At 37.4% G+C, this 27,119-nt stretch overlaps 2 protein-coding genes across 4 annotated transcripts; both read left to right on the top strand.

Moving 5' to 3' along the window:
* The first annotated feature begins 890 nt into the window (after positions 1 to 890).
* On the top strand, positions 891 to 10,559 carry creb1b (cAMP responsive element binding protein 1b). 3 transcript variants are annotated; one of them, XM_073855190.1, is made up of 9 exons: positions 891 to 1,049; positions 3,457 to 3,532; positions 3,648 to 3,756; positions 3,897 to 4,043; positions 7,280 to 7,380; positions 7,463 to 7,602; positions 7,775 to 7,957; positions 8,090 to 8,243; positions 8,349 to 10,559. In XM_073855190.1, exons 3-9 carry the CDS (start codon positions 3,652 to 3,654, stop codon positions 8,491 to 8,493), a joined length of 975 nt encoding a protein of 324 aa, XP_073711291.1. In that variant the 5' UTR covers positions 891 to 1,049; positions 3,457 to 3,532; positions 3,648 to 3,651; the 3' UTR covers positions 8,494 to 10,559. The 3 variants fall into 3 exon arrangements, with proteins under 3 accessions (XP_073711291.1, XP_073711290.1, XP_073711292.1); XM_073855189.1 differs by having other exon boundaries at positions 892 to 1,061; XM_073855191.1 differs by having other exon boundaries at positions 1,049 to 1,189.
* Positions 10,560 to 11,443: 884 nt separating this feature from the next.
* On the top strand, positions 11,444 to 26,952 carry ccnyl1 (cyclin Y-like 1). Its single transcript, XM_073855188.1, has 10 exons — positions 11,444 to 12,471; positions 16,568 to 16,642; positions 19,156 to 19,190; positions 19,286 to 19,386; positions 19,582 to 19,617; positions 19,705 to 19,756; positions 20,957 to 21,079; positions 22,107 to 22,270; positions 24,635 to 24,797; positions 26,568 to 26,952. Exons 1-10 carry the CDS (start codon positions 12,318 to 12,320, stop codon positions 26,682 to 26,684), a joined length of 1,020 nt encoding a protein of 339 aa, XP_073711289.1. The 5' UTR covers positions 11,444 to 12,317; the 3' UTR covers positions 26,685 to 26,952.
* The last annotated feature ends 167 nt before the right edge of the window (positions 26,953 to 27,119 follow it).

Genomic DNA, 27,119 nt, shown 5'->3' with positions numbered 1-27,119 from the left:
GTGTTTTGTTTATCGCATAACCAAATTGACCAAGAATTTTGTAATAATGGAGATCATAAGATATACTCTGTTGTCATTGTTCTCCTTCTTTAACTACAATGACTATTTAACTCACACAGTCATGTGATAAAGCTGATCATTACACACAGTACTAAAATAGGAGTGATTTGTCTTTTCTGTCTTGATCATTTATCTTAAATTAATTATTAATCATGAACATTACCTAAATGGATATTTTGTGTTTAATTAATTACCATTATAGACACAGTGTTAAAAGTGTTATAACATTTGTATCTAATTAATATATAATTTTATATATCTGTTCTCACATGAAAAATACTGTGGTATACTATAGTAAACTGTTGTACAATTCCTATTTCTAAATAAATGAAATGAAATATACTACAGGTTTTTAAACATTATCATAGTAGGCTTAATAGTAGGCATAGTAGCCCTATATTTAAGTAGGCTATTTACTATGTTTTCAATTCAGTATAGTTACAGAATACTTTGCATTAGCACAGCTAACATGTGGGTTTGTAAAATTATTACATTTGTAAAACAGCGTGCCATCGTTACTATTACTAAAAAAAAAAGTATGTTGCAACGAGACTATGCTTAGTGTTGGCTCCTTGAACAAAATGTTAGTCGCTTTGGATAGCGTTTGCTAAATAAAAAAAAATTAAATAATATATGTGTCCGTTATTAATTCGATAATTTAATCGGATGCTTAACCATCTCACACTTCACGAAGTATTTATCTGCGTAGTGCGTACCGTGGCAAATTCTTGTTAGAAATTCTTGTCGCATTCTCTTCGTTTGATTTCGGCTAGGCTTCGCCTACTTTCGCTGCTACTCGGCCTTTTCCGCCGCCCACTCGGTCGCTCTCGCGCAGTGCAGTGGGGTTGATGATCGGATTTTCGTCTCGTTCTCTGTGTTGTTGTTCTCGGTGACGCGACGGAGGTGTAGCCTGACGCGGTCTCTTACGTGTCGGCCTGAATAAAAGTGGAGCTCCGAGGGCTCGAGAGTGACGAAGGGAGTCTGTATCGGTAAGAGAGGAGGCAAGTGTCCGGAGGGAAAGGGCTCGCCTCGAACGGCACATGGGTCTGGTTTGGGTTCGGCCCGTGGAAACAAAGAGATCATGGCGGCTGTCTGTAGTTGTTGCATGCAGAGGGAGGGGAGGCAAACGGTAACGTTAGAGAAACACAAACCCAGGGTGGAAATCTTGATGCATGGCTGATTATTTTAAATGCAGCGATATATAAATGCGCGATAGGTGTAATTTTTTAATAGATTTGTACAGATTAACATTGTGGGGTTTTCCCTCCATTTTTGGGTTTACATCCTGACAAGACAAAATGTGTGCTGCTGGGTGGATACGGGTCGTAATACTGATTCTAGAAATTGCTTGATATGATCCAGTATGATTGATGCGTTTTGCGGTTTATTGGACACGCCCTACGATATTGCAATCATGTAGGACGAGTATATTATATATTTTTTTTCGGGGTTTTTTTCTCTCCATAAAATTCCATTGCCAGAAAGCGTGATTACACAACCTCAAGCAAATGCACGCTGTGTGTGTAAGTTAATCTAACAAACATTTCGACTTTAAGGAAATTCATAATACACATCGTATTGTAACGTTACTAGGCTCTCTGTATTGATCATTATTATTTTGAGGTTATAAATTGCATTGGCATTATTGCTGATGTGGTCAAAGTTTTTAATGCAAGAGTACGTGTTTTATTGTAAATTCGGTGTGATGTCATTGAAACGCATGCTTGTAGCTTTAGATATAAAAACATAAGAATGCTGTCCAGTTTCATGCTTCCTGGAATAATCTGTCTGGCAGAAGATGGGATTTGAAAAGTAGAGGGAGAACTATGCATGACCAATCAAACCACAGATAGACTCCTAACGTCATGAGATCACATTACTGTCTGTTCATGCTTTCTGCCATGCTGGATCTCTTTCAGTTTCAAAAATATCAGCACGATTGTTTTACATGCATTATTGCCATATACACCTAAATTCATAACAAAAACTCTCTTTAAAAAAAGAAGTGCCAAAAAGGGTAATAAAAATACAAAGCTTGAAATACAGTATTGATTAAAGCAGTGGTTGAATTTATCCACCTATAATTGTATTTGATCTTTGTTTAAAAAATGAACATAAAAGCTTAACTTACTTAAAATTACTGTTCTCTATTCTCTCATATAGTCCTCCTTGGTTACAGTTGCAATTTATGTATGCATAGAAGTCATACTGTGTAGTCGTATAGATTTACTATCGATATGAGGTAATTAAATTCAATTCTTCCTTCCCAGAAAGCATAGAGGTTCTCCAATATCAGCCACCAAGGGAAGTAAGGGAAGCATTTGCAGTATATTCTGATGCACTATCAATAAAAATTATGCTGTACGATGATTGTCTTTATTACCATACTTATTTTTTATCACTGACCAGTGCACAAGTAATTTTATACACTCAAATTAGTCATTATTGTACACAAAGGCAGAAATGCAGACTGAAGGAGCATCTGGGGGCTAGGCTGTGCACTGTTAAAGTTACTTAAATGAGAACATATCTCTTTAAATTCACTCTGGGATTTTAATATATTTCCATTGTGCACTGTAAAGTAGTGCATCGTCTCACTTACTTTGGCTTATGTATGCCATCCATTATAAGAAACATCTACCAATATAATGCGTTAAAAGGTCGAAAGTCAGCATTCATATAGTATTCTGACCCCAGACATTTTTAGCACAGTTGATGTTCTCTACGTGTACAGTGTGAGCAACCGTATCTGTAAAGGAGATGGAGGTTTATCTTATTTTAATGCTTGTGTTTTAATTATTTTTATCTTAATGCCTCCTTAAGAAGTTTGCTGATGCCCTCTAGTGGAGAAACACTGGTCTAAAAATTCCTATTATAAGGGCTTATGCATTATGATTTAAAAATTCGATTTGGTTTTGTACTTGTGACCAGTTTGAGCAAGTGGATGCATTGTTTTTAGTGTGAATATATATCACAGTTGGTTTAATAAACCCGGTGTATCAGTCACAGTACTTCTTTCTAAAGCCTCCCCCATTTATATAAGTAACAGTTAACCAGGAAAAAATAAACCCCACCCTGTCTGACGTTGTGTCTTATCTGACATCACTTAAACAATCACCTTCCTGGTTATCACCCAGATCTGTGGTGAGTTGTTTTGTATGCAGGGCCATATATATAGAGAACATGCATTAGCTCTTTAAAGAGGTCCTGCATAGCAGTGTGGTATGTGGTTTTTTATCCTAGTAGTTATGGCTTAGTGCTTAAACATTTAAAAAATGCTGCATTACACTGGCCCAAGTTTTTTCCACAATATATCTTGACTGTTATTAAAACTAGAGATATCACTAAGGACATCAATTTTACTAAAGTGCCATATTTTCTGTGTCTTTTGAACAGATTTTTCCAGAGCGAGAACTATTAGGAGTTGGTGGACAGTGTGAAGATTCTCTCTAGGTGTCCCATTTATAGCTAAGTAGTGAAAATTAGATTTTACTATCAAGTAATTCCAATTTTTTATGAAAAACTATCAGTTCTTTGATGTACTTCGCGTTGATGATGTTATTTCCCTCATTTGGCTTGCTAGCTAACTCAATGACCATGGAGTCGGGAGCCGATGCACAGCAGGGTGGAGACACCGCTGTTTCTGACACTGAGAGCCAACAGATCACCCAGGCTCAACTCGCCACTCTTGCACAGGTAGGACCCAAATAGACTAATGGTCTTATAATTTGCTATATTTTTTTAAGCTCTAAAATAAAATCATTAATCAAGAGACTGATTGACTGACATAAAGAACGTGAACAGAAAGACTTGAATGTGTATTGTGTTGGTTGTAGGTGACAATGGCTGCTGGACACGCTAGCGCCACAGGGCCCACTGTCACGCTGGTGCAGCTGCCCAATGGTCAGACGGTGCAGGTACATGGAGTGATTCAGGCTGCTCAGCCTTCAGTCATTCAGTCACCACAGGTGCAAACTGTCCAGGTAGGACACATTAACACTTATCACACTTATTATCAGTTGCATATCTCTATGGGGTGGTTTCCCGGACATGGATTAGCTTATGCCAGGACTAGGCCTTAGTTTAATTTAATTAACATGCCTTACTAAAAAACAAAGGGCACTGATGTCTTTTAAGACATGTCATTGTAAGCTGTTTTTAGTTTGGATAGCTCCTACATTCATTTTAGTCTAGGACTTGTCTAATCCTTGTCCGGGAAACCGCCCCTAAATGTTTTTAAATGATTAGCAAGTGCGAATATGTAAATCTTTTCTAACCCATTAGTCTTACAGCATTCTCTTAAAGGGGGCATTGCATGAAAATCGGACTTTTTCCATGTTTAAGTGCTATGATTGGGTCCCCAGTGCTTCCATCAACCTAGAAAATGTGAAAAAGATCAACCCAGTAACTTAGTTTTGGTAAACCATTCTCTACCAGCACATGAAAAAAATAGGTTGTTGAAATTTGGCTCTCCTTATGATGTCATAAGGAGCTCTTATTATAATAATACCACCCCTTAATCTGCACTATCCAACCACAGCACTGCCATTTAGTGTAGAGAAAAGCACAATTGAGTTTTAATTGCAAAAAACACCATCATTGTGAACAGTGTTTGAATTTCATCAGCTCATTTGCATTTTAAAGGACACACCCAAAACCGCACATTTTTGCTTACACCTACAAAGTGGCAGTTTTAACATGCTATAATAAATTATTTATATGGTGTTAAAACTTCACATATGTGCTCTGGGGACACCAAAGATTTATTTGACATCATAAAAAAGTCTGGTGCCCTGGCCCCTTTAAATGTATAATTATGTATACACTTAATGTGCATAATTGATATATTTATTTATATAGTCATTCCTACTTAAAGAGTAACTAAACCCCTGGTCAGAGCCGGACTCCACCCACTGACAATATTTGAAAAATGCAAAAAGTGGGCATACCCCAACGGAGATAGAGGGGACGAACTGAGCTCGTACCAAGGGTGTGGTGAGCTTGAACCGCCGTACCACTTACGTCACATAGTACCGCAACATCCAAGATGAAAATTCAACTGGAGTAACCACCGTTCAACCTGAAGAGGGCAGCACTCAGAAGACGTGTTTACACCATATATTGTAGTAGGGGTGTCACAATTCTCCAAATCCTCGATTCGATTACATTTTCGATTCTAAGGTCACGATTCGATCCGATTCTCGATTTTTACATATTTTTTTATATGGCATATAATTTAGACAAAAATGATATGCCATTATTTATTATTATTATTATAATACTTTAACATTAACATGCACATTGCACAACTCGCATAGGGGTTTGTGGGCTTCACTTAACGCGAGAGCTTGTAGAGAGAGGATTCCTTCTTGCACACACATGGACTATGCGCGGTTGGCAGTTACATGGATCGGGCGGATGACGTGACGAAAAATAATATTTTTATTAAATTCGGTCGACTGCTTGTTATTAGCTGTGTCCTTCTAAGCATGCGACCTCTCTGCCTTTCATAGTGGCAGCCACAGAAGTTCAAGAAGAGAACTGAAATGAGACGGTCTCTAGCCTTCTGAGGACCCACAATTTGCGTCACCTGCTGCACACGCCCCCAGTAGCGCCCACCGCGCCTGTCAGCAGAAAACAGCGGAGACATTTCTGACTTATTAAAATAAATATGTAATCAGAAAAATATTAATTTATTTTAGAACATATGACACATTGATGTAGATTAATCTATTCAACAGCATATCAAATAATCAACCTAGAAATATATGCAACATAAACAGAATAATATTAACACAAAACGTAACTTATAATACTAAAACAGTGACAAGAAAAAGTTTTCTAATAAATACACACTTTTATTTAATAAAGCTTTTAATTGTTTGGGATATCCTCGGCTGTTAAGGATCCATTCGTTCTATCATTAACAGCGCGGAGAAATGAGGATGCATTTTGACACAGCTCTTATCAACGCTGGCGAAGGAGGTACGTGGCAAACTCAAAAAATGAGAATTAAAAACAAAGGAAATAGAATGTCAGAAAAGGGTTGCCTGGAATAAATTTTACAAAGTGGTAATTCAGGACGACACCAGTGCAGGCTATGTAATTTGTGCGTTTAATTTAGGCTATTTATTTATTTATTTTTGTCCCTGTGCGCCGATCGGAGACGGAGTTCACTGCTGATATTCTAGAGCTTTCTAGTCTCGCGGCTGTCATCAGCAGCGTCTTGCATCGCCCAGTCAGCGGATGGCGGGCGGGTGCGGTTTTGAAAACTGGTCAGAAACGTTGCGGATGGATGGTGGACGGATGATGAGTTTTGTTATGCGGTTGCGGATGAAATAATAGTCCATCCGCGTATCTCTAACATGGACTTAATGCACATGGACTTAATGCGTGTGTCTTGGACTCATAGCATCTGAAATAAATCCAGCATCATAAGCAGCTGCGCTTCTCTCTGTCTCACTTGCACGCGCTCTCGCATCTGTCCGAAGTCTAAACATAAACTAAAGTAGTAATCCTTATGTATTTGTTCAGTTTTATGAGTTTCATGCAAGCTGAGGCAAACTATCCTTTTGTTTAATGTAACCCGCTGCATCTTTGCGCCTCCCTCACTATCGCGCACGTGCAGAGAGCTGCGCTCTGTCCAAAGTCAGATCACTGTTAATCCTGTTTATGATATGCATTTCAAGGAGTTGTAGCCATACGTCCCTCGTGTTTAAAATATGATCGCTTTCTGCAGGACAGAAACTCTCTGAGTTTTTTTCCTCGCTTGGTAAGCCGACCAGACGTGAAATGGGGGCGTGGCAGCATCGACGATCCCATTTTTTAATTCGAAGTTCGAAGCTGTGACTTAATTTCGATCGATTTCGATTTAAAATTGAAATCGTGACACCCATGTATTGTAGCATTGAAAACTTTATACCTCAAATCAATGAACAGCACTAATAAAACCCCATTCTTACAGATCATTAATTAAAGAAAGTTGGTTTAGTTACTCTTTGGAATATGAAATTTGTATATGAAGAGTTCAAATGCAAAAAACTGCTAAACGCCGCCTTCTCTAAAAATGAGAATCTATTACAAGCCTGATAAAAAAAGCTAGTTAACAAGCAATCACGTGAGACGCCCTTAGCGGGTTTTACATCTGAGCTCTTTATATTGTTCTTTGTAATTTGTATACTCGCATAATATTTTAAACACTTCAATGTCTGTTAATCAGATTTCTACAGTAGCAGAAAGTGAGGACTCACAAGAATCTGTGGACAGTGTAACCGACTCTCAAAAACGAAGAGAGATCCTTTCTAGACGACCCTCTTATAGGTATGTATTGTTTTATATGAGTTTCTTAAAGGCTGAATCGTGTAAAGAAATCTTCCAGTCTACAGCTGTCTGTGATCAATAGGAAAATCCTAAATGACCTGTCATCAGACGCTCCAGGAGTTCCGAGAATCGAAGAGGAGAAATCCGAGGAGGACAGTGCGCCTGCCATCACTACAGTGACTGTGCCAACCCCTATATATCAGACCAGCAGCGGACAGTACAGTAAGTAGTACATATACGATTTGAAACTGCATCTTCCGCTTGAGCCGTGTGTCTTAGTTTGTCTGGAGCCTGTGATCCAGCCACTAGACCACAGCTCCAACATATGTGGTTCTTGGATGCAAACCTTTTAACTAAATTGCTAACAACCTCTTTCTTCATGTTTCTGCCCCAGTTGCTATTACACAGGGTGGAGCCATTCAGCTGGCTAATAACGGCACAGATGGAGTGCAGGGGTTGCAAACCCTCACCATGACAAATGCAGCAGCTGCCCAGCAAGGCACTACCATCCTGCAATATGCCCAGACCAGTGATGGTCAACAGATTCTTGTACCCAGCAATCAAGTGGTTGTACAAGGTGAGATGGACTTGCATGCCTCCTTTTATAAAGAATCAAACATTATTTTGGCATGAAATCTACAGCTCATTTGTCCTTTGTTATTGCCTGTAATAATTGATTGCTTCTTTTCTGTCCCCATCTCCTCTTCAGCTGCTTCTGGAGATGTTCAGGCTTATCAAATCCGTACTGCCAACACCAGCACTATTGCCCCAGGTGTGGTCATGGCTTCCTCGCCCGCCATGCCAAGCCAAGGAGGCACCGAAGAAGTCACACGCAAGAGGGAAGTCCGCCTCATGAAGAATAGGTACAAACATATAACATGGTCCTCAAAACTTTGATCATAAATTCTGTCAGTAATCTTTGACATATTTTCCAAAAAAATATAACAATGATATCCATTTCTTTCCAGAGAGGCTGCGCGTGAGTGCCGTCGGAAGAAGAAGGAATATGTCAAGTGTCTGGAAAACCGTGTGGCTGTTTTGGAGAACCAGAACAAAACGCTTATCGAGGAACTCAAAGCTCTCAAAGACCTGTACTGTCACAAATCAGAGTGACACAGCACCCGCTCTCCACATGTTTTGGTGGATTTACGCATACAGAGACTGAAAGGCGAGTGAGCCAAACATGGACGCATGTTTTCTAAATGTTTTTTTTTTATTTTACATTGCTACAGACTGCCTGTATGAACACACAAGAACTTGAGGGAACAAAACAAATGTCCCCTAGCCAAAAAAATCTCTTCTAAAATCATTGGATCATGTCATTAAATACAGAAAATGCTGGAAAAACTTTACTGTGGACATAAAAGCAGAAGAACCTTCTTAGCTATCCTTACTCCTGGACTCAGCACTCAGAGGAGGTGTTCATGGGAAATTTTTACAGTTTTTCCAGTGTGCTGGTGTATAACTGATCGACAACTTTTAATAAAAGATATATAAATAATAAAAAATAACAATTTAAGTGACATCTCTATAGTGCAGTAGAAATCATCTCTTAGCTTAATAATGGAGTTGACATCATTCCCTCAAGAGATTTTAAGGCTTAATGTGTCTGTTACTTTTTCTTGCTGTATAGTGGTCTTGTGTTTTAAGTTCATGTTTTTACCTTTTAAATATCAACTAGCTTTCAAAAGTACATTATATAAATGTACATAAATACTGAAAATATTAATGTTGTACACAGAATAAGATTATAGCCCATGTATATTTAGGTTTTTACAGGTTTTTCTCATTTTTTGGGTGAGCTAAATTCTCTAATTCATTTTTATTAATCTTCCCATTGAGGTAACAGCAGTTGCACAATTGAAAAAAAAGTTTTTTGGACATTTAGTCACTTGAGTAAAAGTTCACGGTTACAAAATTAGACATTACACACAAACATGGATTTATTTTGTGTGATGTTTAACAAGAGAGTTGATTCTTGACGTTTATGTTAAGCATATTTGGCAGATTACTTATGTTATGCTTTGTATATCATACTGCGTTCTATCGCTGGCATTATTAGACTAAAGCATGTTTTTTAAACATATTATTGACTTTGATATCATTATATGGTTAATTTTCCATTGCATCACTACAAACATGGAGACAGTGTCTTTGTATTTGATAACGTGATCACACATGTAAAGGTTATATGTTATCAGTCTTTTATGGCATATGCATTTTGGCAGCTATTTCATAAAAAATATGTAAAATCAGTTTTCTTTGTTACTTATTGTTTTGGGTTTGTCTGCATTAAATCATTTTCAGATTTTTTTTCAGCTGGTAACTTGTGTTACACTTTGCCTTTATCAGTTGATCTAAAATATTATTAGAGCTTTGAGTACTGGATGACTAATTGTTCAAAAAATATTTTTTTTTAATCTTGCAACAAGAAAATTGTTAAAAATATTTTCAAGATGTTTTGTACTGAAATACGCCTTTTGTCATCTATTAGTGATTACATCATTGCCCACCCTGACATTTTTTACATTTTAAAATTAAAACAGTTGCCTGACTTGTTTACACTCTCAGCTCAAGTGTAACAAATTCACTTCTCAGCAGGCCAGATTTGTACTCCCACTGGGGTTGTGACACGCCACACTGTTTTCCTGATTTCCCCTCAAAAAACTATTTTCTGACACAAGAACTCCTAAATGTAAATTGGCTCATTAAAGATCAGACCATTTTAGCATACCAATAGAATTAGAAATGTGAATTTTTGGATTTTCTTTCCATTTTTTATAAATTCTTTAAGTATTGAGGTTTACCCAATGCTGTGTGGGCTTAACAGAACTTATGTGTGTTAACTACATGCATATGCAAGATAAATCAATCATAAGCAATGTTTGGTGTTAAAAACTCATTCGGCTCATTCTGAATAAACGCATCATGCACTTTTTGTATGATAGCTATTACCTTTTGGACACTGTACAGTAATGTTGGGGTTTTATAGTGTTTCAAAGGTTTCGAGATTAATTGTATATACTCTGTGTGACATGGCTCACATTTTTAGCTTTTCACTATGTTATAGTTACTGTTACAAAATAATTGTGTATACATGTTGTTCCTCCACTTATCTTTTGTACACAATAATGTAAATCTTTAATAAAATACTAATATTAAAATGAGGTATAGCTGCAGTCTAAATGTCCTTTCTAAACATTGCAGTTATATTACATATTGTAAATATAAAACAATTGTTTACTAAATGTGCGACAATTTTGTAAAATGAATCACTGCGCCAGCGCCACCATATTTGCCTCACCTCCAGGAACAAGACCTATCGATTCTGCGCATGCGCAAGGTCCAGGGTTCCATTCTTAAACGGTTTGCGATTGGCTCTTTTTACTGAGAGGCGGGACTAGAACGGCCATTCTGCCCACTGAATCTGCCCCATTCAGTACCAGTGACGCATCTTGTTAATATAAAATATCTAATATCTAGTTACCTTCGTTAACCTGTCAACTTGAATATGCAAATTATCTGAAATTGTTTGGAGAACAGAAGATTTAATGTAATCATCTACTTAAAAAAAATTGACTCAAGTCGTTTCATTGTAACGATTAGCCTATTTTTATTAATTCCCTTTCAGAATTGTGTTACATGATTTTCCAGTTATTTCCACTATTATTTAAAGGATAAAGTATGGGGAAATTAAAACATTTGCTATTTCTAAATCGAATGCGTGGAAGTGGAAAATAATGTGTTATTTCAAATAACAAAGTATGCATACTGTGATAACAAGTATGCAAATGTTGTTTAAGCATTAGAACGACATGTATTTGTATACTTATATGAGTAAAGTATATTTGCTGTGCTGCATGCAGGAAGCAGAACTGCATTCCGAACATTTTCCTTCTGTTCCTTTCCATGAATAGGAAGAGGTGTGTAAATAGGAGGGATTTATATCTCGAGACAGATGGCGTGAGTGACAAACCTATTCACCAATCCTTGCGCATTTCTCTATTTTGTTTTGATGCCTTATCCAATCGCCACTAACGGAATGTAAAAAGTAGGTGGGTCCTTATCTGCGTCACTGGGAGCAGATGGCGGAGGTGGCGGGGAGTGGATCGCTTCTGCTGCTGCACTGGCCGGCGGGGCGGAGTGGATAACGGGAGACTGTCTGAGAAGACCCAGTGGACATTTTTTTAAAAACTCCAAACAAACCAGGATATTGATTTTAGCGCGTGTGCACGGAGAGGATTTTATTTATCTGCTGCGTTAAAAGTATAATATTCTCCCGTTGGGGGCGTCGAGGCCTGAGGATTTGAGTGATTATTGTATACAGACTTTTAGCTAACACACAGACATGCCGGTTAAATGACGGATATATGCTTGAAAGTTTATTCTTTACCGGCTGTTTCGTCTCTTCACGATCTGAACGGCTGAACCGGATTCATTTAACAGTTAGTACGGATTCGGATATTTACGTCAGAGTTAAAGGGAGGATGGTTTACCTCAGCTAGCTCGCGGCTAACCGCTCTCTCATTCACAATGAATCAATATTAGCCATTAGCAGTTAGCATTCCAGGTTTATTTAAAAAATAAATCTGTTTTCGATGCTCTCGGATCGAAATCTTGACTGATATGTTGTCAGCGCCGTGTCTTAAATCCGGCTGTATTGATTTTTTTAGATGCTAATGCCTTAGATCTTCTTTGGCACTGGGTCTGAATGCATGGAGTCGCATTATATGGGCTGGCAGAGATAGTTAAAAGTCTCTTAAATCTAAAGCAGTAACTTGCAGTACATGCAGACTCTGCTTTACTGTGTTTATTTTGTAGCCCTCCAAAAAGAGTTCATTCATTTGACCCATTGATTCACATCTGATGACAGCGGAAGTCCAGGCGTGAGTTTCACGGTTGTTTAGCATAAAGTAACGCACACCTGAGCAGGTGTCATGGGGAATACAGTGTCCTGCTGCGTGTCCCCCCGTGGGAGCCCAAAACTGCCCCGTCAGGTGGAGTCTCTGGAGGACTATCAGATCAATACAGACCTGAGCGATGACACCGGTCCATACCTACAGCACATCAGTGACCGAGAAGTGCCTGATGGTAAGTTTTGGTTGGTGATGTGGATAACTATCTAGACTCAAACAGCTGATCAACTCATCAAGGGCTTTGGGTTTTCTTGAATATTAGATGCAGAGGGGTGTATAAACAGTGTTCAGAATTGAACTTTAAAAGCAAAGTGAGTACAACTGAGCAGACATTCAAATAAAGTGACAGGTTATTGATTCAGAAACATCAAGGGTTATGACCCTTTTGTGAACCTTTACCACAGTGACCTTGATCATAAGGGGAACTTCAGTGTAGTAAATTAAAAGAATCCACTGTCTATCCACCGGCTTCTATTTTTGGATCTGCCCACTTTGTTTGAACACCATATAGTATGTGACACAGTTTCTTGCTGGTGTGATCCGATTCCTTGACCTCCTCATCTCGCGTGTCAGGTTTCTCCTGAAAGCCGAACACGTTTAGTGCTTTTGGTTTTCATTTAATGACATTTTACAGTTAAAATAATATTTTGGACAATCAGAAACTTCAAATGTTATTTTGATGTTTAGGTTGACTGAACTCCTGAGCATAGGTGTCTATTTTGGGGAGGTGATGCCACTCTGGTGTTGCTCTGGAGATGTTTGCAGGCTTTACTGCTGTTTATTTAGGTTGTGCTTATTTACTCTCAGGGAAACATGGATAGTCTCCCACACATACAAATAACTGTGATACCCACTGCTTAATTTAGAGCTGTGTGTATTCCTCATTGGCTCGGCACTGTGAGCTTTACCACTTTAACTCCAGTTAATCCCTTATGATTAGGATTTGAGAATGACTGAGACTAAGGTTAACTGACAGAGATGATCAAAATATTCCTGGCATTTCAGTCATGTGGATCTTTGAAACGTCTGTCTTCTTATCACCCTCTATCTTTGGGGATCTACATGAGGCACATGTCTTTCATGGGTGGGTGCAGATGTTTGAAGTTACTTGTTTTAAATATAGACCCTTTTTTTGTATTGAACTAAACCTCTTTTTGGTGCTATGCCACTATAGTTATGCTTTCTTTTTAGTGAGGACATCTGCTCCACCCCCAGGAGTTATTTTTGACTGCGGGGTGTGATTGTGAGTATCAGCTGAGTACAGCTCTGGAAAGATCTCATCACGGGACCTCATGAATGAATCACAGTTATTTAGCAGACATATTTAAGCAAAGTCGTAAAATCACTGTAATGCATCAGGCTTCTTTACAACAGAAGTATTATAAGACACCAATGTATTCATCACGATAAATTATTCTTCTGGCCAATAATGTAGTTCATTAACCTTACTGCAGGCTGTAGTTTATGGCTGCCAAGAAACATGGCACCTTTAATCCAAAATTAACAATTCATTTAATAGAGCTGTTTATTTTCTAATTATTGTTTACTGTCTTAACTTTAAATGTTTAGATATTTATCTGTTTTAGTTAGGGCTGTCACGGTTATGAAATTTTGCGGACGGTTAATTGTCTAATAAATTGTGACTCTTTTTATGACGATTAATTGACTGTTTTATTTCTTTGACATTTAATTCTCATACTTATTTTGCTTGTTTATGAAATAAACAACACACATTGTTGTGATTATTTAAATTAAATATTTTGCAAGGTTTGCCTGGCAGTAAATATTAATATACATAACACATATTTAAAAGTAATATGATACAGTCTTGTTTATACAGGCGCAGCAGCTCCCCCTTTTGTTTTTTAGAGAGATGTGCAATCATTGCGGTGATTTGAAATCATCACGATGAGGTCAAACAATCGTGATGAAACGATTATTTATTCATTGTGACAGCCCTAGTTTTAGTTTTACAGATCTTCAGAATTAACTACGTGTCCCGTTCTGTGAAAACCCAGTTAAAGTCATTTTGTGTGATTTCCCACATAATGTAAAAAATATATATCTTTCAAATCATGTCAAAGATTGAAATTAAAGTGAAATCAAACTTTGATGCTACAAATCTCATAAGTAGATTATGAGACTTCAGCTTGGATTTCACAGACAGGGTCACATGTGTGCGGTCCACTAAGTGTAAAACACTCTAAGTGCACTCAATTTCCATTCCACTTAAAGTCAGCGTTTGCCGGAAATGTTACATTAGCTTTGTGCTTTAATACCGGAGCTAATAAACAAATAATTGTCTGTAGTTACTGTCTTGTTGACTTAAGCTGTCTTGTCACCATGCATTCCTGCACCTCCCTGTTGGTCAGCATTCTCTCTTTATTCCACACCTCAGCTACAACAAAAGTTCAATCAGTAAATCTGTCTTCAGTTTTGCCCAACCAAAATGAACTTGCCGTGCCATTAATCTTTCTTGTAGATTTCTGGAATTAATAAAAAAGTTGAAATAATACTTCCACAAGTGGGTGATTTTCACGAAATCCAGATTTAGAAATTGTCCAGCATCAGAATTTTTTTTTTTAAACCTTAAAGCCATTTTTTTTAAATTATAAGATTAAGGTCTGAACTTATTTATTAAAAATGATCATTACCGCAACATGATATTACATTAAATATATGCATTTACAAACTAATTTTTTGGTCATGAGAACTAAAAAGTTGTACTATGATAAACAAAATTGCGACTTTTATCTGAAGAAAAAAATAAGAACTGCTTACCTGGTAGCCATCTTGAGTGTCGCAGTCAAGTATGAGGGCTTAAACAATGATTGAAAATTGTTGCGGAGGATGAGAAAATTGGTCTTGGACACATTTATATTCCTTATTATTGTCTCTACATTTACCAATGATCACCAAACCCCACATGTTTATAGGATAACATGCACTGAAGCTTTTTATTTTTTAGATTTTTTAATTATAAATATTTCCATGTCAAAGAACCCAAATTCAGTCATGGACACGTTGCGGTAATAAAACATTTCCACTCAAATGTGGAAAAAACAACAAAATTGGTTTGTATGATAGTCATGAAGAAATGTTTGTAACTGTATGCTACTTATTTTGATACTCTTACTTTGCATTTACTTTTTTTATCAAAATGTTTCATGACACCTCATAAGTCTAATTTCGTAAGAATCACTCAGGTTTTTATGTATTTATTGAGGTATCTATTTTGATTCTTGGATTGTGGCACTTCTTTATTGCTTCAATCACAATCACAGTAGTTAGCCTGGGAAAAATGACCATGGAAGATGGCGTACAATAATACCCACTATAAGTCTTCCCTTTTCTAAATGCAATTTATATGTTAGGCATGTTTGTATTGGCATAGATGAGCAGGTTATGTTTTAAACCATAGACTATAGATGGTAACCTGCACCTGTGCTATACCTTTTGCCAGTTTTTTAGCTCCCATGACATAGCTACGCCTGTCCAAACATCTCCTTGGAGTGTGTTTACTGTACAACTTGACAGCACTGGCACAAATACTTGGATTTGTTTCAATTACATTTATGCCAGATGCTTTTCCATGCCATGATCTTGGTTCTGTACTTGGGAAGTAAAAATGTCTGACAGAGAGACTCTAGTCTAGACGTTGGTATTTTTTTGCATTTTCCGTGATGATGACTGATTAATACAATCGTGGTGAATGCATTCTGCGTTGTATCATTTTGATGCTCGTGTCATATGACAGTGTGGGTGGAGTGCAGGGTGTGAGGTCTCTGTGTGTTCCACCAGTGCCCATACAATGGGTTTATTGTGCCTTCTGTGCCTACCGCCCTCGCCCCTGTGGCCGAAGCGGGTTGCAGCATGCCCCTGCCAATCAGTCTGCTTTCTCACAGCTGGGTGCCACACCACCTCGTTTCCTCGAGGGCGTTGTTTTACTACGTTATGAAAGGAAGCTCTGTGGATGTCACAGAGTGCAAAAGGGATAGAAGGATTGGGACTTGTTGCATGGAGGTGTCAGATTTGTTAAATTCATAGAAAGCACAGATGGATATGTAGTCAGCATCTGTGTCAACCACTGCTACATAGCTCTATCATGTTTTAATAAGAATGACATTCAGAGAACAAAAATTAAGACAGTCATTCCTAATTTCATTTGAATTTTTGTACAAACATCTCCAACAGTCCTCAAATGTTTAAGTGTGTAATATTTGTGATTGTCTACATCTGTTGTTGATTTTTTTTTATTCATTGTCTTTCAGATTTGGCTTTTGAGTCCAACCCCTCAGATCATGCCCGGGCCAGCACGATCTTCCTTAGCAAGTCACAGACAGATGGTGAGTATTTCCACTTCCAACCTGAAAATATCACAGACTTTTGTATCCATTATTTTAAATGAATATGAAATTTCAAATTTTACTGTAATACTCATGTGTATTGAGTTAATTTGTTATTTAATCATTTTATTGAAGTTTCAGTTATGCACCTGGATCTATGCTAAACCATTAGAGGAAATTATTTTACTAAAGATTTACTTATTATTATTTTATTATTATACTTTAGTTATTTTAAGGTTTTGCATATAAAAAATTAAGTAGCTGCAAATTGTTTCCGACTAGTTCGAATGGTATCTTTAGTTATATAATATCAGTACCCTAATAATACATGTAGAGCAGTGCTTCCCAATCCTGGTCCTCAAGGACCCCCTTCCAAAGAGTTTTAGATGTTTCCTTATTTAAAACACCTGATTCAACTAGTAATCATCCTCTTTCCAAAATGGTACACATGTCTCCCTAACAAGCTGATGAGTTAAATCAGGTGTGTTAAGTAAGGAGACATCTGAAACGTTTTGGAAGGGGGTCCTCGAGGACCAGGATTGGGAAGCACTGATCTAGAGGGTCACAAGTTAAGATCACATAACTAGCCAAATGCTATTTGTTATTGTTATTGGACACTTTCTCCCACACAATAAATAAATCATGACTGAATAGCACCTTTCTACAGTGGCATTGGTAACATAAGACTTCTGTATGGCTGTTATACTGCTGCACACGGTGTGGCAGCATGGGCCAGTTGCATAAACTGTTTAAACTAGTCTTACAAATAGCCATAAATAGTTTTTTCAAAACTGATAGTAATTGTTTTAAAGCTGACATAACACACAACGTTTTTGCCAATCTAATGTTAATCTTGCTTATATATAGAGTACTATTTCATCATTCATATGGCCAAAGAGTCTTTTGTTTTATCAGATTTATCAAAGAAAGAACAGCCTTTCCGATTTTTGGCGTAAAAAGTCAAACACTTGAAGGCGTGCGGTGGGCAGAGCTGAAGAGTTACGAGTACGCGCAGCTTCAGATACTACTTTTGTATTAACAGCCAACATAGATGGAAATCAAAATTTACATTATAAATATGATCCAGAATCGGATACTTAGTCAGTAATGGACGATCAGGAACAATAGCAGCAACGATTACAGCAGGACGTCTCTATCAGGTAGTTAATCCTTGCTTGTTTACCGCTATTTTAATAAAAAAGCAACATAATCCAGTTTTTAACTGCATTTGCCCGTTTTAAAAGGTGTAAATGTTGTAAATGCAGTACAAAGTGCTGTTGTTGGTGTTGTTTACATTACATGCACATATGCGTGATTGCAAACAAAACACGTGAGATTTTGATTTACTTACGCCTGTGGTTGTGACTCCTAAACAGGGTCTTTTATAGTTATGACCGCTCCAATAGTTGTAAAAAAGTGGAAAATCGGGCGTCAAACTGAGCCTTGTTTGTAAAGCAGTCCTCTCCGAAATACAGCCAGGGAACAAACAAACTCATTCGCAATTATGTTGCTGTCCGGGAAAAACGAACTGCATCCACTGTTGTCTTAAGACAGGGAAAGCTAGGTTTTCTTCTCCTTACATCCAGAAACACACTTCTTTTGTCGAACTATCTTGCTAAAACAAAGTTGTCGCGTGCTGTGCAGTGATACTGTTGACTTCTACTCGACGGAGCAATGCTAATGCGCGTTCTCGCTCTCACTTGACGTGCAGGGCCAGCGTGCTTTTCTGGGGGTGAAGGCCCATAAAAGGAATATGGGGTCAATCAGTCGTAACAGATACCCCCATTTGAAAAAAACTTTCAGAAACTTGTAGGAAAAAGTTTGGCTCAGAAAGAAGTTACAAGCTCAACTGCTTTTTTGACACTTTGCTTATGTTTAGCATGAGGACTACAACTCTTAAACTGTGTTAATAAGTCAGAATGCATGAAATAGCATTAAACCTCCCCTTTAAGTCAGTTACATAAAAAAGTAATCTCATTTTAATTTGAAAACTAAGACTGAATAGCCCTAACTAATTGCTAGTTGGGAAGACTAGTACTTAAGGGGACACTCCACGTTTTTTGAAAAAAAGGCAAATTTTCCAGCTCCCCTACAGTTAAACATTCGATTTTTTTTTGTTTCGGAATTCATTCAGCTGATCTCTGGGTCTGGCAGTACCGCTTTTAGCATAGCTTAGCACAATCCATTGAATCTGATAAGACCATTAGCATCGCGCTCAAATATAACCAAAGAGTTTCAATATTTTTCCTATTTAAAACTTGACTCTTTTGTAGTTACATTGTGTACCAATTAAAAGTTGCGATTTTCTAGGCCGATATAGCTAGGAACTATACTCTCATACAGTCTTAACTTACCAGCAATGTTTATGCAACTGGCCATATGCACTATAAGCCAGTGTAACATAAACAAAAAATACTAAATGCAACAAAAAAACACTAAATGAACTGTGTAGTGGACGCAGATAGAGCATGTCAACATACTTGATTACAAAACCTTTGCTTTTCTGTTTGTAGTTCGGGATAGGAGGAAAAGCAATCACATAAATCATGTAAGTGCACATGGTTTATATAATTAAGTGTATTATCGTGGCAGATTATATGTTTGAAGGTTCAACTGGTATATTAACTTTGGTTCTTTCTAAAGGTTTCTCCTGGTCTGCTTTCAAAGAAGTACAGCTCCTGCTCAACGATATTCATTGATGACAGTACTGTTAGTCAACCCAACCTAAAAAGCACAATCAAATGGTCAGTTCCATTCAGGTCCATTATTTAGTTGCATACTTATTTGGATCTAGTTACAAGTTACTGTTAATAATAAAAAATGAACTCGTCTAAATGTACAGTAATGACATTCAATGCATGTAATAATAATAAGCAATGAAGAAGCTGCTGCATTTTTTGTCTTGTCATGCTGACCGTCTTTCTCTTCCCTGTTTACAGTGTTACATTAGCAATATATTATCACATTAAAAACAGGTACGTTTCTCTGTTTTCCCCAACTAGTTTAGATGCATATAACTGAGTCAATTTTAAATATAAATTCATTGGTTTAATTTGTTTTAGGGATTCTGATAGGACATTGGACATCTTTGATGAAAAAATGCACCCCTTAACTGTAAGCACCTCCATCTTTATATTATATACTGTATGTTTGATTCCCTGTATTGTGTTTTTCAGAAGTAAACAGTGTTGAGCACACTACATATAGGCTATATGGGTGATTCAAGCGTGAAAATGTAAAAATTGCTTAAATTTACTTTTTTCCCCACCAGACATTGAAAAACAGAGTCTGGAGTAAATGGGAACATTAATTTAAAAACTTTTACTTATCATTTAACACTTTTTGTAACATAATTTAAAAAATTAGTTCTAAAAAATCTCATTACCGCAACAGTCAGAAAACATCAACACTGACATTTTTTCAAAATGACATCACAAACCTGAAAGAACATAATTTGGAGATTCTGCACATGCATTTAAAATCAAAGTATTATGCTTCTATTAATTAAATTAACATTTAATAAGCATCTGTTGCGGTAATGATAATCAAAATGTCGTGTAAGCATTCTGACAAGACAATATTTCAAATTAACTGTAAAAAAAATGATCTTACCTGTTAGCCATCTTGAAGTAACTGGTCCATGTGCTTGGTCACTCAAAATCAAACTTTATTAAAATTCTGTATGTGTGCTTAAACTGTTCTCAAAAAGTGTTGCGGAGGATGAGAACATCAAGCATGGACACATAATTTTCCTAATTTTTCTTCATTATTATTATACATGAATATTCAGTAAATATTTTTTCTGTCATCTAAAGTAGTCTAGCAAAACATCCATTTATTTTTTTTCTTAATATTTTTGTGTTAATTTGATTGAACATGCGTTATGTTGTAATTTAAACACAGCCGGACACATTGCGGTAATGAGAATTTCAGCAGAAAATGAGATAAAATTTCCAATTATAAATTCTTATGTTGAAATCACACATTGTGCAAGGTAGAACACAGTATTGTGTTAATTCTGAATGCTTTTTAATGTTACTATATTACACATTTTAAAGCTAAAGTCATTAGTGCCGTGGTGTTTCAATGGTTTCGTGAGAATCACCCATATATCTAAATCCGATATAGAGGATATAATATATCCATATCATTCGTATTTATTACAGTATCCGAACAAACATTCTTTGCAAAAGAACCGTATTGATGGTCAGTTTGGATTTTGTAAACACATCAGAACTTGGTGCAGTGTGAACAAAATGTGCATAGATATAACCGTATCAAGATGTATGATGTGTATTTTGTTGTCTTTGGCAGAGAGACAAGATTCCTGACGATTATTGTCGCACAGACCCAGAACACAAACTTATTTATCGGTTTGTCCGGACCCTATTCAGTGCGGCCCAGCTCACGGCCGAGTGTGCAATCGTTACACTGGTAAGATAATACTATCATCTGAATCTATGTGATGGAGTAATCTAGTAAATAGTCCCATGAACATAACCATAAATGCTGGAGTGGCATTAAGAATATATAAATCTAGTAAATATAAAAGTGATCATTTTATCAACCTGCAATGTAAAAATACCTCGTTGCACTTACATTTTTAAGTTTAATCAATTTGCTATTGTAATAGTCTGTCCACGTCCCTTCACTGAATGTCTAATTTATTTTGCACACATAAATGGTAAGCACTTTACCACTGTAAAAAATTCCTTGTTGCACTTTCAAGTTTAATCAACTTAAATGTACAATTAATTTCAACTTTCTTGACTAGTAAAGAGTTGCTATAAATTATAAAAAGTAATTTTGAAATCACTTATTCAACTTAATTTTTATAATTTATAGCAGCTCCTTACCTGTCAAGAAAGTTGTAAATAGGCTTTATGCCCAGCTGCACTACTTCATGAACTTCAGCCAGCTCCTTGTTTCCTGTCTGCCATTATTGGACAAACTGATTAATCCAGGTGTGTCTGATTATTGTTGTTGTGACTACTGAGGTCAGGCACACCTGGATTGATCGGTTTGTCCGGTGGTGGCGGACAGGAGGCAGGGAGCTGGCTGGAGTTCAGGAGGTGGTGCAGCTGGGCATAAAGCCTATTGTAAATTGAAGCTGATTAAACTTAAAAATTGAAATGCAACAAGCTGTGTTGTGAAGTGCTTACCATGTATGTGTGCAAAATATATTAGACATTCGGTGAAGAGATTGTGGACAGACTATGACGGGTCTTATTTTGCATTGTGCAACGATGAAAACTTTGATTTGTGATTGATGTGCCTTGGCTCATTTTTCTGTTGTCCACTAGATGGCAGTAGAGCATTAGAATATCATTTTGACTATTCGTTAACTTGCACTGCTCATTTATTTGATACCTTGCTATCATGTCACATTGCCTTAATAAAAAAAATTACCAGCTAGCTGTAAACAAGCATGTAATTATTATACACACCATCTTTGCCACTGGTATATTTGGAGAGGCTATTAACCTATGCCGAGTTGGACATTTGCCCGTCTAACTGGAAGAGGATAGTGCTGGGGGCCATCCTGCTGGCATCAAAAGTCTGGGATGATCAGGCTGTGTGGAATGTAGACTACTGTCAGATTCTCAAAGACATCACTGTTGAGGACATGTGAGTGAGAGATGTATCTATACAGGCTTTGAAATTTGTTATTGGCCTGCCAGTATTTTCGCTGATACTTTTGTATTCTGCAACATATTTATATCTAAGCTAAGGTAAAAAAAATCTGAAAAAGATTCAAATAGGCCCGCACACTCGAACAATGAAGGACAACCATTGTTTGGAAGACAAACGTATTATTTGAATGCAAATGCGGCAAAGCTGTCAGTCACATGACCTTGCTGTATGCCAAAAATATTTGAGGTGTGATGAGTTTTTGGCGATTATACAATTGTAAACCCACTCGGACAGAGGTTTCAAAGCTTATTGGTGCAGTTATGTTTCTTCTGTCCTGAGCCCAGCTTAATCATTGTTTCTCTATTGTATAAAAACAGTACAGCTGGTTTGTGCAGTAAGGGTGAGCGGGGCAAACCTAACGCTTTTTGGTTTTGGCTGAATCATTAAAAAAATTTAGTTTGATGAATTATATTTTTACACAACAAAACACACATCTCTGCTACAAATGAACATTTGAAGTTTGTTTCTATTACTTACCATTATTGGACAATTACACCAAACATGACAAAAGTGCAAACGTCACAACTTACCCCATAGGTGGGGTTAATTGTAACAGGCAGGGGGTTAGTTGTAACACTTATATTTCAATACTATTTTGTCTATATACTTGAAGTGAATATTGTTTATATATCTGTCTATAATAAACAGGTATCCACACTGTATTCATTCATCCAGCCCTTTTCTAACAATAGTTCAATTATAAATAGATACAAATGCTAAATATGTGAGAAAACGCAGCACAATTATGGCAAAAAAACAAACGTTTTTATATGTGACACAGTCTGTAAAAACCATACTACAGTTTCAAAATCAACTTCTGACATAATAAAAATCTCTGAATTTAGCCATTCATTTCATTATGATTTTAATCTTTAACATGACCTTATTCAATCAATATAAAATTCTTCTATGGAAAAGCGTTATACCTTTCTTTAAATTTGCGGGAGGCCGTCTTTTGGCAGCATGAAAACAATACGAGAAAAACAAATTGCTCAATGCTGTGCAACAATGTAAACGGTCCGTGTTACAGCTAACCCGGCGTTCGTTTTTGCCCCGCGCGTCCCTACAACTGAATTTTTTTAGTTGCAAAACCTGTTTGGTGCGCCTGCCATGATCTGTTTTTAATAAGCATTTTTATCCAACTCTTAATTGATTCTGCCTAAAAAACAGGATTTCTGTGCGAGATTAAGCGTTTTTGGCGCAATGTATTTGATGAACGTAATAGTATGTGTCATCTAGCGGCATTTGCGTCTGAACTCTTCAACTATTCTGCAACAAAATGTCTTTGTTAAACAAAAATGCACCATGTGAACACAGTATATACTCGCCAAGGTGAGTCTGGCAGTACTGCGTCTTAATCCAACTCCTACATATATATATACCCTGGAACAAGCAAGATTTTCAAAAAAATGTAGCGACACACTTCAAAACCTTGTTTTAGTGTTTGTTCTCTAGTCTCAATATCCATATAAATGACACAGACAGGGTTTGTGTGTACGTGTGTCTGTTTTTGTGGAGTCGTACCTGATTGTCTATGTTAAAGGCCACGGCCCTCTTCTCTCCTCTCTGCCCCTCCGCTCTATTTTCATCCCTTTCATTGAAGCCGTCTTTGTGAGCCTGGGCTGGCGGGCTTCAAGTGCTCTCAGAGCTTCTCTACAATGGTCCAGGCTCTCGCCCACTCCATTTGTTGTCCCTAGCAACCGAATCCGCCCTCCCCCTTCATGCCACACCACCTATACCCACCTCAACCTAATGTCTTGCTTTCCCCAAAACATTCAGGTCACTGTCTCCACGGTGACCGTCTCTGTGCTTGCTCTTAGACGCAGTGAAGCATCACCATGATAGAGTGAACCAGATCCAAGTCTGTTATTTATTATGAAGAGTTCACTGTAGTACTGTTACATTAAGGTAGTTCATGTAGCTTAGACGTAACTTTTTACATGCAGGATGCTAGAATCTATATGGAAATGTAGATCTAATTGTGACTAATTCACTTTAATCCATTAAGCCCTTGCATGGTGTTGCTTGCATAACGGTTCTGTCTGTTAAATTATGGGAGGGTAATAATGTAGTATTTTCTTTACCATATTCTTAAACTATGATAGGTGAATTCTACAGCATTCACAAAATACTAGCGTAGTAGTGTTTATGGTTATACTTTTAAAAGAAATACGGTGATTTTCTAAGGTTACCAGGTCATGACAGCAGGTTTAACTGCTATTGCATTGTATTTGAACTTTATCAGCAAGCCCATAAAAGACATCGCTGTCTAATCTAATCTCATATTCTGTTTGTCAGGAACGAGATGGAGAGACATTTTCTGGAGCTGCTGCAGTTTAACATTAACGTACCGGCCAGCGTATACGCCAAGTATTACTTTGACCTGCGCTCCCTCGCAGACGACAACAACCTGAGCTTCCCCCTGGAGCCCCTGAGCAATGAAAGAGCTCAGAAACTAGAGGTGGGCACCAGTTCTCTTTTAATATTTTAACTATTTTAAATCAAACATCTGTTCCCAACTTTGGGTTATGCGATCTGATATGCTTCAAGCTCAAATAAGGATGCATAAAATATTCCACTAATTATAAATATATCCATATTTTTTAAATCATATGCTGACAATGCCAAGATAAGTTATTAATATTCTTGATCTCAATGTGCTTGTCAAAGTGATATCAAAATCAATTGTAAAAACCAGGGTTCCCACAGGTCCTTGAAATCCTTGAAAGTTTGTGAATCTGGGAGAAAAATTCAAGGCCCCGGGAAGTTTTTGAAAATATACATACATAGATACAGGTCATTGAAAGTGCTTGAATCTATTTTATGCAAGAAGTTTTCTGGGGAAAAAATCCATATTATTCCCTGTGTGTAGTGTAGGATAATATCATAAAAATTCTAGATTTTTTAAAGGACAAGTTTGGTATTTTACATTTAAAGACTGAAATTTCGACATGATGCTGGCCCGAGAATTTTCGGGTGTTTCTTGTATCACCTCCCACCTCTATAATGGCTAGGTGCACTGGAACACTCCTTCCTAAAATGCATTAAACTTTCATTTACAAAGACGTGAAACTCACCGAGTGGTCAGGGGTGTTCACTGATATGATAACACAAAAATCGCTGCAAAATACGCATTCCAACAGGTTTTCTCGTAGTTTTTGTCCAACTCCATTGACTATTATTAGATGTGCTTTGAGGTACGGTATTACTCCGCGCCGGGAACTTGTTTGTATTCTTGCAATTGGCAAAGGTGAATTATCGTCACCACCTGGGCTGGAGTGTCTATTATTCAAGCTCTCAGCGGAAGAATATACGGGTGTGAGGCGTTTGGAAAAATAGGTCCACAAGTTTACAACGAATGCTAAAACAGCTGTTGGAAAGCATCTTTTGCAGCGATTTTTGTGTGAGTACATCAGTGAACACCCCTGACCACTCGGTGTGTTTCACATCTTTGTAAACAAAAGTTTAATGCATTTTAGGAAGTATTGTTCCAGCGCACCTATACAGCCACCGTAGAGGTGGGAGGTGAAACAACAAACACCCGAAAATTCTCGGGGCAGCCGCACATGTCGAAACTTCAGTCGAAAACCATTCTATTTCATCAGTAACAATCTGAAAACAGAGCTTTAAATGTAAAATACCAAACTTGTCCTTTAAGCACACATACTAAACTGTTCGCTTTAAATGTTTATATCTTCTGTATGCGAATGTTGATTGATTCATACCAAAATGCTTTTTTGCATCTTTGTTTTTGACACATGAAAACGTCTCGGGTTACGCATGTAACGGTTCTTCCCTGAGAAGGGAATGAGACGCTGCGTCTCCTTTGCCATACTTCCTGCGTCCCTGTAACGCCATCTTTGGCAATATTTCAGTTAGCGATATACTTCCTGGCTCCCGCGTCACCCTGTCCCCAAAGTGTAATCGCAGTGACACAGCACGAGTTCCCTCGAAAGGGAACTGTAACAATGTATCTTAAAAGGTAACACGATGTAACCTTGCTCTCACTTGAAATGTGTCCCCACATTAAGTCCTTGAATTTGAGGGTATTGGACCTGGAAAGTCCTTGAATTTAAGGTTGATTAAGGTGTGGGAACCCTGAAAGACAGATGTAGAAGGTTTGGGGGGCTCAGATTGTCGTACATGTACTTAGGTGGGCAGAAGAAAAAAGGTTGGGAACCACTGATCTAGAGAATTGAGTTGAAGTTAATTTGATTTTTTTATTTTGTAGGCAATCTCAAGACTATGTGAAGATAAATACAAGGATCTATGCAGGACAGCCATGAGGAGATCTTTCAGTGCTGACAACCTAATCGGCATCCGCAGATCCAACGCTGTTCTTTCTTAAAACTTTTCCTTGGATGGATCGCTGCTGTGAGCGAGAGCTCAATGGACAACCCGTTCTCTCTCCCTGCCTTCGGCTGTGACGTTATGCCAGCCAACATACATCCCTACAAACATTTTACCAAACTGAGACAGGAACAGACCGAATGTTTTTTTTTGTTTGTTTTTTGCTTACTATGTAGGCTACTAGCTGTGAACTTTGTCAGTTTTTAATTGAAATCATTTACAGATGGAGTATTTTAAATAAACACTAATCATGTAACAAGTCTGTATTTATGCCTGAACAAGTGTTTTCATCCAGGGATCATTCATTTCTTGCATAAAAAAGGGTTTGAAAAATAAAGAGATCACTTGCATCACTAGTATGCGTTTAGGATCAGCAGTGCACCATTTTTTCCCAAAGGAGCACTGAAAATGAAGCGCAATAAATGCAGACCAA

The sequence above is a fragment of the Misgurnus anguillicaudatus genome, chromosome 17 (genome assembly GCF_027580225.2).
Source record: "Misgurnus anguillicaudatus chromosome 17, ASM2758022v2, whole genome shotgun sequence".
In the NCBI taxonomy this organism is placed as follows: Eukaryota; Metazoa; Chordata; class Actinopteri; order Cypriniformes; family Cobitidae; genus Misgurnus; species Misgurnus anguillicaudatus.
Note: the sequence above shows the minus strand (reverse complement) of the source record. Positions and strands in the feature narration are given on the sequence as shown.